The sequence below is a fragment of the Lacerta agilis genome, chromosome 12, assembly GCF_009819535.1.
Source record: "Lacerta agilis isolate rLacAgi1 chromosome 12, rLacAgi1.pri, whole genome shotgun sequence".
Taxonomy (NCBI): domain Eukaryota; kingdom Metazoa; phylum Chordata; class Lepidosauria; order Squamata; family Lacertidae; genus Lacerta; species Lacerta agilis.
This window is the reverse complement of record NC_046323.1, coordinates 33,104,459-33,122,062: the sequence shown is the minus strand read 5'-3', so window position 1 is coordinate 33,122,062 and position 17,604 is coordinate 33,104,459. Positions and strand designations below refer to the sequence as shown.

The window sequence follows — 17,604 nt, the reverse complement described above, 5'->3', positions numbered from 1 at the left end:
GGAAGGGGTAGCTGGAGAGCAATGCACAAAATACTTCCGTACATTGGCTCCACAATTCTAAATTTAAGGATATTTGTTCAGTACGATCTCTGAATCCCTATCCTGTTAAAAATGTGACATAGTAATTTTTTTTATTAAAAAATACTTAATTTACTATAAAATAGCTTCTTTTCTTTTCCTGAAGCCCAGAATTGCTGGAATGAGATTTTGCTAATCTTGAATGATTAGGTGGTTTTCCTTCCCCTTTGGGTGTGCTCAATCACACCTTGACGAAACAGGTTGTGCTTTTCAACCAAAGGCTGCATCACTGTCAAGTTGCAGGAGGGGAGATCTTTGGCCAAGTGTGCAGCTGAGATAAAGCATGAGTCAATTTGGCCAGAAACAGAGTTGATTGTAACCAGAGCCAGGTACTTGTTTAAGGAAAGGAAAGGAGAGGATGTATTGTGATACGCTAGGGATTTAATTACACGGAGAAGCTATTCACCGTTAAGATGGTGAGACCCTGTGGGACATTAACTACAAGACAGGATTTATTTCTGGAGAAAAGAAATGAAAAGCTCACCATCTCACTCCTTTTTTATACAAGACGTTTAGGAATACCAGTTTTACCTCTAACCGTGTACGGGCAAAGTGCTTGTGGTGGATGTGTGGCTCCTGTTGTCGACTGTGACTTTTAAAAAATAAGAGACGCAGCTTAGTTAGCTTGGATCTAAGGCTGGAAAAATCCACTCTCTGCTCTCAACTTAAGCCCAGGGATCCAGAATTCTCTGGATTCCGTTTTACTTCAGCTCACATTAGCCCCAGCCGGTATGGCCAGTGGCAGTGGTCAGGGGTGATGGGGGGGGGCTGCAAGTTCCAAATTTAAGAATTGGACTGGCAGTCCAAGGAAATTGCACAGGTTGAAACTCTAGTGCAGTTTTAGAATCATGATGTTGGTATTGTCTTGGATGAAGCAATTTCTGACTTTATGGAGAACGCTCCTGAACTGGAAATATCCATCAGCTGAGTTAGATTTTCAGATTTGGATGGAGTAAAGTAATTCACCGGAATACTATTATATACCTGTGTGTGTGTGTGTGTGTGTGTGTGTGTGTGTGTGTAATCATAATCATTTCTTCTTCCTGTGGTACTTTTTTATTTAAAAAAATGCACAGACTAAATTTAGTGCTCTCTAAGCTGTATTCCATTATTTGTGGTACTTTTATGTATTTGCAGAAGCCCAGACACTCTGTTTGTAATTACTTGCCCTGTTTTCCTAGATTCCACCGGCTATTTCAGACTGCCATGTATGGAAATCACTTCCATGTCGGGAACATTTGGCACAGCCACACGTTAGCGTGTCACCATTTGATGATGGTGCCATGCAACTGTTTTGTTGCACATAACATGTGCAGGGAAGACTTGGCCAACTCTCCGTGGTAGCAGTTCCAACTCTAGGAATAATGAGCCATGGTTCAGCCCTGCTGTAGGCAACAAATGAAGTTGATACTAGTAAGGGTGTAAAGTGGTGCATGCTCTAGTTATCTCTCGCTTGGATTACTGCAGTGCGCTCTACGTGGGGCTACCTTTGAAGGTGACCCGGAAACTACAACTAATCCAGAATGCGGCAGTTAGACTGGTGACTGGGAGCAGCCGCCGAGACCACATAACACCGGCCTTGAAAGATCTACATTGGCTCCCAGTACGTTTCCGAGCACAATTCAAAGTGTTGGTGCTGACCTTTAAAGCCCTAAACGGCCTCGGTCCAGTATACCTGAAGGAGCGTCTCTACCCCCATCGTTATGCCTGGACACTGAGGTCCAGTGCCGAGGGCCTTCTGGCGGTTCCCTCACTACGAGAAGCCAAGTTACAAGGAACCAGACAGAGGGCCTTCTCGGTAGTGGCGCCTGCCCTGTGGAACGCCCTCCCACCAGATGTCAAAGAGAAAAACAACAACCAGACTTTTAGAAGACATCTGAAGGCAGCCCTGTTTAAGGAGGCTTTTAATGTTTAATAATTGTATTTTAATGTTCTGTTGGAAGCCGCCCAGAGTGGCTGGGGAAACCCAGCCAGTCGGCGGGGTATAAATAAATTATTATTATTATTATTAGGAAGGTGTTGACTTTTGTGAAGAGAAGTCTCTGTACCACGGTGTACCAGTCAGGTTTGAAGGGACCCTGGGCACAGTACTCTCTGAGGCCTCATCACCAACACCACCTTCTTGGGTCTGCTGTGAACAGGTTGGCATAGGAACATAGGCATCTGCCCTACACGAGTCCAACCAGTGTTCCATTGAGCTTGGTATTGTTTGGCAGCAGCTCTCCAGGGGTTCAGACAAGGGTCTGTCCCAGCCCCACCTGGAGATGCCAGGGATTGAACTTGAAACCTGCACGCAAAGCAGATGCTTTTCCACTGAGCTATGGCAAACAGCAGAGGGAAAGGGTGAAGAGAAGCACCGGGCGAGAAGCACTTCTGCGTATTTACTCATTAGAAGGAGACTAGGGCTTGTTCCTTTTAAGCCAAGGTCATGTCTGTGTTTCAGGCTTTGGAAGTTTTTGTTTTTAATCAAAGTTGCATACTTGAGCAACTTATGCATTCAAATATGCTAGCTTAATCAAAAAGAAAACCTTTAAAGCACAAAGCTTTGCTCATTTGGCTCCATTTGCCTAGTGAGTCAAAAAATAGTTTGCTTTTATGGGCTTTCCATTCAGGGAGGACCGTGGCCGAATTGCCGCTGTTTAGAGAGGGAGAAAATGTATTACATAGGAACACAGGACCCTGTCCTATGCCAGGGCATACTGTTAACCCAGGAGTAGGCAAACTAAGGCCCAGGGGCCAGATGCGGCCCAATCACCTTCTAAATCCGGCCCGCGGACGGTCCAGGAATCAGCGTGTTTTTACATGAGTAGAATGTGTGCTTTTATTTAAAATGCATCTCTGGGTTATTTGTGGGGCATAGGAATTTGTTCTTCTTTTTTTCAAAATATAGTCCGGCCCCCCACATGGTCTGAGGGACGGTGGACCGGCCCACGGCTGGAAAAGGTTGCTGACCCCTGTGTTAACCTGTTTTCCCCAGTGTTGTCCGCTGTGACTGGCAGCAGCTCTTTAGGGTCTCGCTCAGGCAGCTATGTTTGGGCTGGAGGTATCAAGGATTGAACCTGGAATCTTTTATTTGCTAAGGATATGCTCTATCTAGGGCTGGACTTAGGGTGCCAAGCCAAAGGGGCCACCAAGCTGAACATTTGGGCTTGGGTTCTATCTGACCAAAGTTATAGATTTTAATGGGTTTGTTCTAAATGGGACTAACATTGGACACAACCCTTAGTATTCGCCAAGTGTGCTCGTGATATCCAGAGCTAAACTCTGGGAAAAACTAGAGGCCACCTCAATAGACCGACTACTGCTTCATCTAATATGTATGTTACATGAAGGGACCTCACTCAAAGTAAGATGAGATGCCCAGGGCCATCTTACTAATGCCATTGCAACTGAGAAAGGTGTCAAGCAAGGCTGCCCCACTCTTATTTAATTTTTACATTAATTCCACGGTGGGCCATCTCCAAAACATAACTTTCACCCCACCAAAGTAACCGGGCAAACTACAAAGTGTTATTTACCATTGCTGTTTGTTGACTATGTTCAGACCCCAACTTTCCTCCAAGCTGCTCAAGTTGGCATACCTGGTTTTCTTCGTTGCAACTACAACCTGGTGACATACTATCCAACTTTTTCAGATAAAAAAATCAGGATGCGTGTCTTCCGGGATGCACTCTGGGCATGTCATGTGACCTGTGTCATGATCTTGGCCCCTCCCCCAGTTTTTTTTCAGGGTGAGAATGCGCCGCAAGAGTGTGGTACTAAGAGAAGCACCCACTGCCCTCATCTTTGCTCTGTGTTTCACCACCAACAAGGGTGCAATCAGTGGGACTCAGAATAAGGCTTTTTTGGGGGAGGGGGCATCACCTTGATTGTGGAACTCTGTCTTCCAAAGGAGATTTGCCTGGCTCCTCCTCAGTTGCCCTGTTGACGTTTTAAAATTTCTGCCGAGCTTTTTGTGTATTTTAATCTTGCAACCATACTCAGCTCTTATTTGTTTTTACTGTGGCTCTGAATAGTCTCCTTTTAATAGCGTTGAGATTTTATTGTGAGCTGCCTTGGGGCAACCTTTTTAGGGCCAAGAGGTGGCACATAATTTTCTTAATATATTAGGGGAGGGGGTTGGGGCTGCCTGCCGGCCCCATATCTGAGTGCTGTTGATACAAAGCTGGAGGGGAAAGTTTAAGGGGAAATGTGTCCCTCCTCCTCCCAAAAAAAACCCAACCCCAAATAGCATGGCAAAAGAGTCCCCTGCGTCTATTTCCTCCACCCTCCAAATCTCCCTTCAGCATTATTATATATTGGGATGGAGAGGTGCTGGAAAGTAGGATGGCAAAAGGTTTTTATTTTCCCCTTTCCTCCATTATGAAACCTCCCCATATAATGCAGAGAGGGAAGGGCAGGCTTTAATTTCTCGGCACCCCTCTCACGAGACTGTTGTGCTTCTTCTCACTCATGCAGTCAGATCACCGATGCTTGCAGCAGACCTCGGAGGGAAAGCATAGTTTGTTGCTCTGCCTCAGGTGGCAAAATGTCATGTTCTGACCCTTCACTCCACCCATTCTGAGGCTAAGTTCTGACAGATATAGCTATATAAGAAGCTGCCTTAGTCAGACCATGGCTCCATCTAGCTCAGCATGGTCTGTTCTGACTGACAGCAGCTCTCAAGGGTCTCAGACAGTCCCTAACTGGAGATGCCAGAAACTGAACATGGGAACTTCTGCCTGCAAGGCAGGTACTCTATCATTTGGCTGTGGTTTCAGTGTCATGTGAAAGTTCAGGACCCATAGATCAGAAACAGCTGCCCCCCACCCCCAAGGTTAGGGACAGTGGACAGTGAGGAACAGTGAGTTAGCCATCCCTTCCACTTATCTTAAGCTACTCTTTCTCCCATGGTCATCCAGGTAGGTTCAATGTTTCCACTTTGGACATTTGGGCTGTCAACAACGTTGGTGTTTCGCTCCAGTGCCAAATTCATGGAAGCTGTAAGTCAAGGTTGGAGAACCTTTTTCAGCTCATTACCTTCTAGGAAACCTTCCAAGGGCCACATGACATCGGTAGGCAGGGCCAGAGGTGAAAGCGAGCAGAGTAATTAATGCGTAATTTACAATAGTCTAGTTTCTGCACACACACATCATCCCCTTGCTTTATTCTCCATCCTTACAAGCAAGAAGCATGATCTTAATTGAAGCGGACATTCCATACCCAACATCCAGGTGATTCAAATTATGTTGCTTATTTTATTTTGTTTTAGTCCCTAGCTCTCATGGGAGCCAACTGATTCTCTCCACAGGGCCAGACCCCCCCAAAAAGGGACATTCTGGGATCCAATCAGAAGCCAGGATGGCTTCTGTAATTCCGGGGTGTCTTGCTTGAATCGGGACAGTTCAGTGGTGTGACATTCTAGCCAGACAAAAAACACTCAAGGAACAGGTGAAATAAGGTTGGTGGGATGTGTGACCTGGGTAGAGGGGGCTTGGTTGGGAAGGGGGCATGGCCTGGGGAGAGTGCCAAGATTAGAGAGGTCTGAGGAACTGCTGCAAACAAAACATTTGTGGCAGGTTTCTCAACCAGTGGTCCTCCTTCCCTTTTCCACCCACTGCGGACACAAGCACGTTAGCACTGACACAGCCATGATGCAAACCAACAGCCGGAACATATCACAGAAGGTGGAAGAGTAGGAAAGGGGAACCCTCAAGCCCTGTAGCACTATAGCTAGGTGACCAGGGCATTGTCTCTGCACCGGGTCCAAGTATTGACTGCTGTACCGACCTTTGTTTGTGTTTCAGTTCCGTAAATACATGTAATATCATTTGACGCTGAAAAAATACTTTAAATTCCTCCTTTGACAGCATGTGTGTTTTTATTCTTACTTAGCTCAAATAACAAAAGTTAAGGCTCTGTCGAGTGGCTCCTTGATACGAACCAGAAACCAGCGCAGGGGCTGCCCAGATCCAAGGGGCTAGGAGGAGGCTCCGTGTTTCCTTCTGGGTATCGATAGAGAAGTTCATTAGGAGTGACTGCTGAGGGAGGAACATAGTTTAGGAACATGTGGGAAATCAGTTTACTTCAGATGACTAAGGGTGAAAGAAAGGGAGGTCTGCTTTTCATTAAAAAACCTGAAATGGATTATAATTGGACTGGGTTTTTACCCAGATGGCTTTTCTTAGGCTGACATCTGCGACGTGTATATAAAGCAGTGTTAAAGAGCTGTCTCTTGTGGCAGCGGGGGGACACATGTAATACTGATCAGGACTACGTTCCTCTCCTTTCCTTAGTGCTGGTTTGTGGAATAACAGTTGGAGACAAACGGCATTGGCCTGACTGAAATGGACCACACTTTTGTAACTCGTCCCAAAGGGCGGGGGAGGGAAATCAAAGGGACTTCTTTGAAAAATTACCTCCCCCCCCCCCTTTTTAGTGACTTGATTCATTTACAATCTGAATACTGACAAATTATAGAATCTCCTGGCTGGATGGATTGCTGGGCAAGGTTGCTTTTACATTATTTCCCTAGTTGTTGTTATTTTTGCAATTAAACTAAATATAGTCAGATCGTTTTGCTTATCTCGTCTTCTTTTTCTTCTTTTTAAAAAAACCTAAACATACCCAACTGCATGTTTGAATGATTCTGAAAAACTGAAAACTTTAATAGCTGCTTATTATCCTGTCCTGATCTTAAAATTGTTCTAACAGCAGATGCTCACCCTGGTGTGGAGCTTCATAATGTGCCTGAAGAGCACACCTGGAGCATCCCTCTTCTCATTGTGGGAGACTGCTCTGCTCTGCTCTGCACAGGAGCTCCCGGTGCATTTCAGAGTTCATGCAAACCTGAGGAAGTAGGATAATTGTGTGAGTCAACAGGATATCACACCCGAAAGACCTAAGTCCAAGACTTGATCAGCTGTAACCTTTCTAGGTGAATTTAGCTTTCATCCTGTAGAATAGGGATGATGAACCTGTGACCAACTAGTTGTTGCTGGACTCCAACTCCCATCAGCCCCATCCAGCCTAGTTGGTGATCAGGGACAATGGGAGTTGTAGTCTAACAAAATACAGAGCATTCTTTCCAGTAGCACCTTGGAGACCAACTGAGTTTGTTCTTGGTATGAGCTTTCGTGTGCATGCACACTTCTTCAGAAGTGTGCATGCACACGAAAGCTCATACCAAGAACAAACTCAGTTGGTCTCTAAGGTGCTACTGGAAAGAATTTTCTATTTTGTTTCAACTATGGCAGACTAACACGGCTACCCACCTGTAACTGAAAATACAGAGCAGCATGGGGTGCCCATCCCTGCTGTAGAATGACAGAAAAACTAATGCTGTTTTTATGCCAACACCTTCCTGCTAATCATACTTAGAAGTAAGTATATCTTCATGGATTTCAGTGGAAGAATGTATATTTATAGCTATTGGGTTGGATCCAGACAAAATTATTTGCACTTATTTCTAACTGAAATCAACGGGATATGTTTAGTTGTGACCTAAGCTCAATGAACTTGGTCTGGGTCCAACCCATTGTAAATACCAACTCCTAAGGAAAACGATCCTGAATATAATAATTTACCTTTCTGTTCTTTCCTGGCAAGCATCCTACTTTCTCTCTCTCTCTTTTCCAGACAACAGAAAAATCAAGGTCAATGGTACAAGGGAGCCCATTGAGTTTAAATCCAAGCAGTGGTTTGGAGCAACAGTCAGAGCTCATAAAGGAAAAGTTGTGGTATGTTTTGACACTTTTTTGGCATTCGTTTTGCTGGAACGTTTCTTCTGATTCAATTATATATGTTCAAAAAACACAAATGAAGCTGATTTTGATATTTCAAAGCCTACTCAGTGTATGCAGTTTCTCAGGTTGGGTTTGGAATAATCTGAACACCACAAAATGCAGCCCTTTGGGATATAATTAATTCAAGCATTCACTGAATGGCTTCACTAGCATAACAGTATCCATGGTGGGCACACAGGAATCAGAAAGATGCGACTTTTATACTTCCCACAACATATTCTAGAACAGCCTTCTCTGCTCAGATGCTTTAAACTACAACTCCCAGCAGCTGCAGCCAGCATGGCAATCATCAGGAATGATGGGAGATGTAATTTTGACATCTGGAAGGCACCATGCTGGGGAAGGCTGACCTTGAATGAACATGAGTGTGAAAGAGATCAGCAGAAACTGGGGTTCTTAGAAACGCAATCACATTTTTACAGCATCTGCAGCATCTTGGCATATTGTTTTTGTAGCTGGTCGTAGCAGGAGGGGGAGACTCCCTGGATTCTTCAGCAGGCTACCTCATCTCTGTGTCCGGACCACCTTCCTCTCCTGCCTCTGAGTCTGGACTGCTCTCTGCCACAGCCTCTTTCTGCTCACTAAACCCTGTTACCTCTTCTGCTTCCGACACCTTCTCCTCCTCCCAATCTGCTCCCTCTTCTCCCTCTGACCACTCATTGTCATCCCACCACCAATGTCCTGGCTCTGAACCTCCTTCTCCTGGGGATTCCCTTGGGAGTTCCCCAGCTGGTGCCTTCCAATACTCTTCTGCTTCCAGCCAGTCTATGATATCAGGTGACAGATATGGATGGATGGATGGATGGATGGATGGATGGATGGATGGATAGATAGATGCTGGTGCTGATGTATTCAGAGGAGGTAATAGCTTAATATTTGATTATCTTCAGCAGACATTTCCCCCAAAGTTGATGGGCATGTACTTGATTATTAGGATGACACTTTGCTGTCTAGTCCAATCAATGCAAGGGTGCAAATGGCTTGGAGAGACCTGGAAGGGCTTTGGCTTTTCCCTAGCAACTGCCTGGACCTCATCTCTGTCCCTGCCTCACAGTTGTAGAACTCTGGCTATACCGCAGTGGGGTTAATGCAGTCATGGCTCTAAGTCCAAAGATTTCTTTTAAAAGTCTCGGTGTAGATGCTGCGATTTTATAGGCCTTTTTTTACAAGCACCACTAGAAACCCCCAGGTGGAAATCCATAACGATCTACTTCTGTTTTCTCTTGGGCAGTTTTATTAACTAGTAAGGTGATGGTGATGTGTTCCCTGCACAGTCAGGCATTTTGCATTAGCAGCCAATGCGTAGGATTTAATAAATAAATAAATGAAAACACTTTTCGTAAATGACGAATCAAAACATCTTGGCGCTGTGAACCTTGCGTTTGGTCATGCTTCATTTTCCCAAAACAATTAATGAAGCAACAAGTGTCGTCTTGGGATTTGTTTTAAAATGGTTTGAATTATTTCCTAATGCGCCTGTGCATCGAAAGGAAATGCCTTGCTTTCAGTAGTCACTCATGTGGTTAACCCCAGAAAAGAATATTTCTTTTCCTTTGACATAAAACAGGTGATGAATAAAACATCAACCTCTCTCTCTCTCTCTCTCTTTTTTTTTTACTAACATGTATGCCAGATTCCCAGCAATGCTCCCTCTGAGCCATTGCAACTCTCGGGTTCCAAAAGCAGCACCTTCAGTTTCTCTCTCCCTTTGGCATATACTCTAGCTTGGAAAAAAAATAATGCAAAAATAAATAAAATTCCTAAACATATGCTTACATATTAGTTGATGAGCAAGGAGCATTTTCTTCCAGAGTGTCAGATCACACACAAACACACACACACACACACACACACACACACACACACACCCCTCAGCATAGCATGAATGAGAATAGGGTGACCATGTGGCTAACTTTACAGGGGACAGTTCTGTATTTCAAGGGTTCTCCAGAGGACAGTCCTCTATTTAATTGTATAAAACCTCCAAGCGAGGCTACCTGGGCCTCCAGTGACAGAAGCACACACAGACTGCAAACCTGCACCTTTAGAGGGAGTGCAACCCCCTCCAGGGTAGACAACTAATTTCTTGGACGTGGGAACTACTCATCCACAGTGCTTCCATCTTAGCAAGATTTAAACTCAGCTAGTTTCCCCCCTCCCATCTCACCACTGCATCCAGAGCCTATGTGGCCTCTCTCAATTCATGTGTTAAGGAGAAATACAGTAGAGCTAAGCATACTGATGCCCCCTGGCCCTCAAATTCCTGATGACCACTCTTAGAAGCTTCCTATAGATATCAAATAGCATGGAGATAAGATATTGCCGTGTGGCACCCCATAGCATGGCTGCCAAGGGGCTGAAAAGCACTCTTCTAGTGCTACTCTTGTGACTCGGTCCCAGAGTTAGGACTGAAACCGCTGTAACACGTGTGTCCCCAATTCCCAGAGAGCCAGTCCAGGAGGATACCATGGTCAAAAGTATCAAAAGTCACACAGAGATTTAGAAGCAGGAGCAAAGTTGCACACACCCTGCCCTGTTCTCTGAAAAGGTCATTCATCAGGGCACCCGGAGCTGGGTCACTGTCACACCCCCCCCCCCCCCAAAAAAAAATTCACCATGCTGGAAGCTATTTGAGTTGGGGGGAAAACTGTCACTTAGAGCCAAACCAACTTCCCTCCCACACATAAATTGCAGCTTTGCAAGGAGGTCGTGGGGACCGCAGTGAAGAGATGAAGGGTTGAAAAAAATTGTGTCTGCATTGGGATCCTGATTGAACCTCCTGTCTCTGTGTGATTGCTATAAAAGCAACATCTCCCCTCACCAAAGACCACAATTTAAAGACTAAAGGTGTGTGGGGGGGGAGACAGTGGAACTGCTGAAGAAGCTTGCTTGTGTGTGCACGTAAAGATAAATCCATTTCTGGTCATTGCAGAAGGATAATGGGTTTATTTTGCAAAACCTATCAATCAGTGGTTTTTGCCACACCTGCCAGATTTTCCTAGCAGGACAGAAGAGGTCACGAATTCCTCCATTAGCATTTCATTCCTTCTTTGATAGAAAGAGGGAGCAAAGCAACTCTGCAAGGTAGGGAGGCTCCTTGTCATCCTTTCATCTACCTAGCACACTTGTGCTGTACATCGAGTGATAGCGTTAACTGTTACAGTGCTAAACGACTTGAAAAACGACCACCTCTGCCCACATCATCCTAGAAAGCCCTTCTCCAGGGGACTCCACCTGGAGGGGTGAGCTGGGTGACCACGAGAGGAAGGGCGTTCTGGCTGATTTGGCAAAGCAGTAATGGCACGCAATTCTTTCTTCTGAGGAACAAATCAGAACCTTTCCTCAAGGCAAGTCAGCAAAGAGAGGGAGGTGAAGGTGGAGGCTGCTGTCACTACCACCACTAATGCTGAGATTTATTGCAGGTGCTTGTGCCTCTCCGCTATGCAGACATTGTGCAACAAGCTTTTGCAGCAGCTCCTGGTTGTTTCCTCGCCATCAGAATGCATTCTAAGGCTGCAGCCGAGAGCCTCCTTTCATGGAGGCATGTGCGATGCATGCCTTTTGCCCTGCTGCCTAGGTTCCCTTTAACTGCAGAGTTGTTTGGGGTTAGCTCTTATGCATGTAAAAGAGGCTACATTAAAATCCCACCTAAGTGTGCTTGAAGCAAAAGCAAAAGCGAGCTTGCACCCGGTATTACAAGAGCAAATGTAATGGCACATCTGGTGTGTTGTGGGCAAGGAAGGGAGGAGCCTAACCAAACAGTCACAACACCTAAAAGGTCTTCACTTTGTATTGTTTTGATAGGCCTGTGCTCCCCTGTATCACTGGAGGACCCTGAGGGCAGTCCCTGAAAAGGATCCCGTTGGCACCTGCTATGTAGCAATTCAGAATTTCAGCGCCTATGCTGAGTACTCTCCTTGTCGCAACGGTACGCTGTTAGTTTTTCCAGGATTTGGCCATTGTAAAGCAGAGATTGCAATACGTATCCTCGCACAGTCTGGCCAGGTGTACATGAGTCAAATGGCTCGTACTGAGAGAGGCATCTTTTTTGCAAAGGGGGAATCTCAGTTCAGGAGAGACATCAAATTATAAATTTCTGCATGGATGCTTTTACATTTAATTAAAAGAGCAAAGATGAAGTCGGTGCTGCTGCGTTGACATGCAGAGACAGAACTGGCTCGATTTAAAAGAGCTTTTAAAAATACAGCAAACAGATCTTGATAAGCAGAAGCCAGCTTTTAAAAGCAGCTGATTATTCCAAATGGAACTTTTTATAGAACTGGCAACCTACAGGTTGAACCTGCGCTAAGATAATCCATGTTGTTTGGTGAGCTAGCAAGCCATGGGTTACATCGCAGTACGGGGTGGGAAACTCTTTAAGGATTGTGCAATTCCTGCGCTCCTTCTGATGGCTGTCACTGTTCAGTGTGCAAGTGAAGGAGCCTGTCACATCCCAAAGGCAATAGTGTGTGCAGGAATGTAGAAAAGCTTCATGGGACTACAATAAAGGCTGTGCAATCCAAGGTCATTTCTCTGACTCGGGACAAAACAAATGGAACATCTCAAATTCACCTTTGGGTCTGCCAAAGCGATTCCCAAGCATGAACTTACTGTTTGGGGTTCAAATTTCCCTGGCAAAATTAACATACTGGTTTTGATGTCAGCTTTGGATGGTCAGATTCTCCCCCCACCCCCTTTTGTTTTTGTTTGAAACCAACATTGCTCTCAGGAATTAGTTCTTAAATTTCAGCACAACCCCCCCCCCAAAAAAAGACCCATGTATCAGATTTGCACCCTGTTAGCGCTTTCTTTTTGGAAAGCCTTCTTCATTTGCTGAGACAATGTCTGAGTCACTCCGTATATTGAATCTAATTCAGTGATAATATTTTGGTACCTTCAGACAATCCGGATCCTGAGGGACAAGGTTACTGTCAAGCAGGATTCAGCTTAGACTTTTACAAGGTGAGAACCCCCATTGGTTGACTTTTCTCTGGATCGTCTAATCACTTTGAAATGCATGCCCCTCACTACCAATCCATCAGTTCTCACATTAAAATTTTCTTTTAAAACGCCTTACATAGCATCGGGTGTCTAGAACAGGAATAGGCAACCTCGGCCCTCCAGATGTTTTGGGACTACAACTCCCATCATCCTTAGCTAACAGGACCCAGTGGTCAGGGATGATGGGACTTGTAGTCCCAAAACATCTGGAGGGCCGAGGTTGCCTGTGTCTGGTCTAGAACCTATTGGGTTTCATTCAAATACTTTTTAATACTAATATATCTCCCTTTCATATACTAACTATGGGCAGGACTCAGAATGTGCTGAGGCTGTGTGCAAGCACCAGCAGAGTCATTTCTGCCAGTGCACCTGCACAGATCCACCCTGCTGTGCCTCCGCACTGTTCTCATAAGTGGCAGCATCAGGAGGGTGGCTCCACTATCCTGCCGCGCTGGCCACTCCTGGCAATAACATAATTCTCGGCTGACAAATTTATCCAAATTTTGATGCTCCCACCGTGCTTGGAAGATGTTCTCCACTTTACCCTGCATCCTATGCCAAGAAATGAGAACACCATTCTGTAATGAGAATGTGAGACTTGATTTTCAGTACGTACCTTTAAATGAGGAAGCTTCTGTTTGGTGGTAAAATTTAGGCTCCAGTTGGCATGATGCATATACTTCAGAGATTTCAAAATGGCGGTCTGGGGCTTTCCTCCCATTTCCCCGCTTTACGGCTGACTAAATCAGCCTCTGGGTAAACCAGCCTCTTGAAACCTGGTGCCCTCCAGATGTTTTTGACCACAACTCCCATCAGCTCTAGCCGTGCTGGCTGGGGCTGATGGGTGTTGTAGTCAAAAATTATTAGTAGTATAGATTTATTTATACCCCACCCACTATTTTTCCTGATGGGACTCAAGGCGGCTTACAGATAAAAACAATAGTGTAATTGCTAAAAACATAGAGAAAACACCTGGAGGGCCCTCGGTTGGATGAGGATGGAATAAACAATGCCATTTGATGAAGGTTTATTATTTGACAAACACACAAAAATCGTGACCGGCTGTGTGTTTGGCATAACGTCAGCTGTGATCTTGGTTTATTATTTGAATCATTTTTTTTCACATGTTTGGTTTTGATCTCTCAGGTATTATTAAGCATAATTTAATGCTGCTGTTATCTGTCATGTATACAGAATGGAGACCTCATACTAGGGGGACCTGGAAGTTTTTATTGGCAAGGTACGTTCTTCTATTTATATAGCCCCCACCCCAAAATGAATTAAAAGGTGAAGTAAAATGAACACCTTTAAAAGCCAAGCATGAAGAGACTGAAGTCCTAGCCTGGGGAGTAAGTCCCATTGAACCCAGGGTGACTTTCTTCTGAGTTAATGCATATAGGAGGCATTAAACTGTGCAATAGTAATAACTTTTAAGTCCATCCTTATTCACATGCCTGAAAATTAGCAACCATTCCGTTGACAAGTGGAAGGAGAGGTCAGAATCAGATCACACCCCCTCCCAAAGGAAATGTCGCCCATGTTTTCTTTCCTTTTTGCATATCACATTTTATATGTAGAGCCACTGAGCCAGAGAAGCATCGTGGTGTAGCGGCTAGAGTGCTAGACTAGGACTGTGGAAACCCAGGTTCAAATCCTTACACAATCATGAACCTCACTGATCTTGATCCTGTCAAAATAATAATAATAATAATAATAATAATAATAATAATAATAATAATAATAATAATAATAATAATAAATTCATACATACATACATACATACATACATACATACATACCCCACCCATCTGGCTGGGTTTCCCCAGCCACTCTTGGCAGCTCCCAACAGAATATTAAAAACACGATAAAACATCAAACATTAAAAACTTCCCTAAACAGGGTTGCCTTCGGGTGTCTTCTGAAAGTCAGATAGTTGTTTATTTCCTTGACATCTACTTCGCAGCGTTGTTGTGAGGCTATAATGGGCAGAGAGAGAGAGTCAACTACACCACTTTGAGCTCATTGGAAGAAAATCAGGGTAGAAAGGTGATTAATAAGATAACTGTTTAGGATGGAGGGCACACATTTAATTTCCCTCTGCCACAGAATAGCTAATGGCAGGGTTTTCCAGTTACTCCTGGCAAGGGCAGAGCTTGCATTGCCCATCACGATACACCCATTGTCTTGTCTTCCCATATACCTCACGTTCAAGTTTCTCTTAATGCTTTTAGAACCTATGTGCATTGGCTATGCGAGCGTGGAACGGAAAGCCAAGAACCTCAGCTTAATGAACCATAATGTGCGTGAGCACAATACATACAGCTCAATTGCTTCAGCTTCATTCCTCCTCTGGTGAGAATGAATACTACACAAGTTTTGTCACCCAAAGCGATAGGATTAAACCTAGCCCAATCGCTGAGATCACCCAGAGGAACACTGTTACCGGTAGTTGTCCCCTGTGTTACAGAGTCCCATTTGCCTTCACCCAGAAGTCATGCATTTCGTGCTCTTCGCATGCTGTGGAGGTTCAACAGGCATTCTCACTTTTGACTTTCAGGAGTCCGTTGAATACTTTTTTCATGTCAACAGACCTTTGCAGCCATTTCAATTTTTATTTTCCAGCCATTCTGTACTGCTTTTAATTAGGTTTGTATATGCTGTATATGAGAGGATACTATAGAAACACCTTCATCAATCAATCAATCAATTAAAAATAATTACTTAATAAAAGTTGTTGTTTTTAAAGGCAGAATTAATAACGCTGCAAGAAATTCACGTTAAACAGGAGGGACAGTTTAAAATCAGAAGGGTTTTTTTCCCCACTGTGTTCAGAAAAAAAGTCATTGCTATTATTTGGGGGACAGGGGACAGACCTCTCCCTATATTTTCCTTAGAAGGGTGGTATTCCTTTGGGATATGACACTTGATAGGAAACTCTTGCCTCACTCACTGCATCTGTGTTCCAGATAATAACCAATAAACAAATAGAGTAGTAGAAACTAATTTAGGCAAAGAGTTTCTTATCGGCGGAGATTTCAGTGGAGTAAATAACCCTTGAAGTAGGTAAATATGGACAGGCCATGTGGTAAAAATGTTCTAGAAAAATCTACAGCACAGGAATTGAATTGATACAATCCCTTAGGTCCCCTATACTTATTAAATAATTCCCAAAATACTTCTTAAATAATTGGTTTATTTGTTTTTACCTCACTATCTCTGACAACGCTGATGTCAAATATAATTTATCACACACAAATCTTTGCAGGCCATGCCTCTATCTCAAGAGATTAGGTGCACAATAAGACACTGTTAGGAGATGGATGGTGGTGATTAGACCATTTATTATTGCAATTTCAGGTAGTAATTCAGGAATTAACTAAAAGATTGACCTGGTAAATGGATAAATCCCACTGTGGGGTCCCACTTCTGCAATGGACTTCCAGTTGCAGAAAAAGGACTATGGCTTACCACAGGAGCAGGGGACCTTCTTTCCATCCTGAACGTCATCTTCCATTCTGGACAACCTTCCCAGGGCTGCCTGCCAGTGACAGGCGGGGCCAGAGGCAAAAGTGGGCGGAGCAACAGATGCAAAGCTTACCTTTGTACAGTAGGCTAGTTTCAGCACCCCTCTCACAAAAGAGGCATTATCAGAGTTCAAGGACACATTCCAGCCAGGCAAAAACACCTGTGTGAGGCAGGGCCGGTGAGGGTATGTGGCCTGGGGAGGGTTCTAAGGGCCAGGTAAGGAGCCCTGGGGGCCGCATTTGACCTCTGACCTGAAGTTCCCCACCCTTAATACACCATGAAGTGCGAACCGGGCTGGTGTGTTCTGCAGTCATTTATGTGTGGCAGCAAGCAAATTAGTTATTAAAGAAGAAAGTACTCTTTGCAGCGGTTTTGTCCTTTTAAAAACTCCTTCCCAATTTATGTAAAATATACCCCACCCTCCAATTCCCTTCTCTTGTCTCGTGTTTCTTTGTTTAGATTCTGAGCCTGTGGGCACTTGTGTGTGTTTCTATACAGTATTTACTGCATATTGCTTGCTTAATAAATAACAGATGACGGTGATGGTTTAGAAACATAATTTTAATTGTTATTCTTTAATTGGCTGCTCTGCAGATCCCTTTAATCTATTCCATTTTTGAACCACAGGCCAGATTATCACAAGTAGCATAGCCGATATTATCACAGACTACTCCTTCAAAAATATCCTGAAGAAGCTAAGCCGAGAAAAACAAACTGGAGTGGCACCGTCAATATATGACGACAACTATCTGGGTAAGGTGCATGATGCTTCTTGGGAAATAGGATATTAAAATAGCGCCCACCCTGCTCCAGCAGAAAAAGATCCAATGTGCAATGTATGCTATAAAACAAAAGATGTGCATACTGTACCTTCACTTTTCAGTGCATACACGAGCAGACAGTGGTGTTGTGCATCCCGCTAGTGACTAGAGATGTCAGAAAATCCCTGCAGGAAATGGAAACAGGAGGGGAAATTGCTGGTGTTCTATTATTTGTCCCATGTCTGGAATGGAATATGTGAATATGATCAGCATTTGCTGCTGCTGCTGCTGCTGCTTTCATTCCGTGAATGATACGTAATTGATTACACTTTCCCCTTGTTTGCATTGCGTTTCCTTTGCACTGAAATGAACAGGGTGGAATAGTGCCACGACAACACAATTAATTGCATAGGTTATGTAATTTTGCTGCAGTGGATAGCGAGATGAATCACATA

General features: G+C 44.2%; 1 protein-coding gene across 2 annotated transcripts in view; it reads left to right on the top strand.

Moving 5' to 3' along the window:
* Positions 1-17,604, top strand: part of ITGA8 (integrin subunit alpha 8) — a 118,895-nt gene that overhangs the window by 13,995 nt on the left and 87,296 nt on the right. For both annotated transcript variants that reach the window (XM_033164907.1, XM_033164906.1), the window contains exons 3-7: positions 7,696-7,796; positions 11,667-11,790; positions 12,763-12,824; positions 14,058-14,103; positions 17,016-17,141. In XM_033164907.1, the coding sequence (XP_033020798.1) occupies positions 7,696-7,796; positions 11,667-11,790; positions 12,763-12,824; positions 14,058-14,103; positions 17,016-17,141 (459 nt within the window). The remainder of the gene's footprint in view (positions 1-7,695; positions 7,797-11,666; positions 11,791-12,762; positions 12,825-14,057; positions 14,104-17,015; positions 17,142-17,604) is intronic.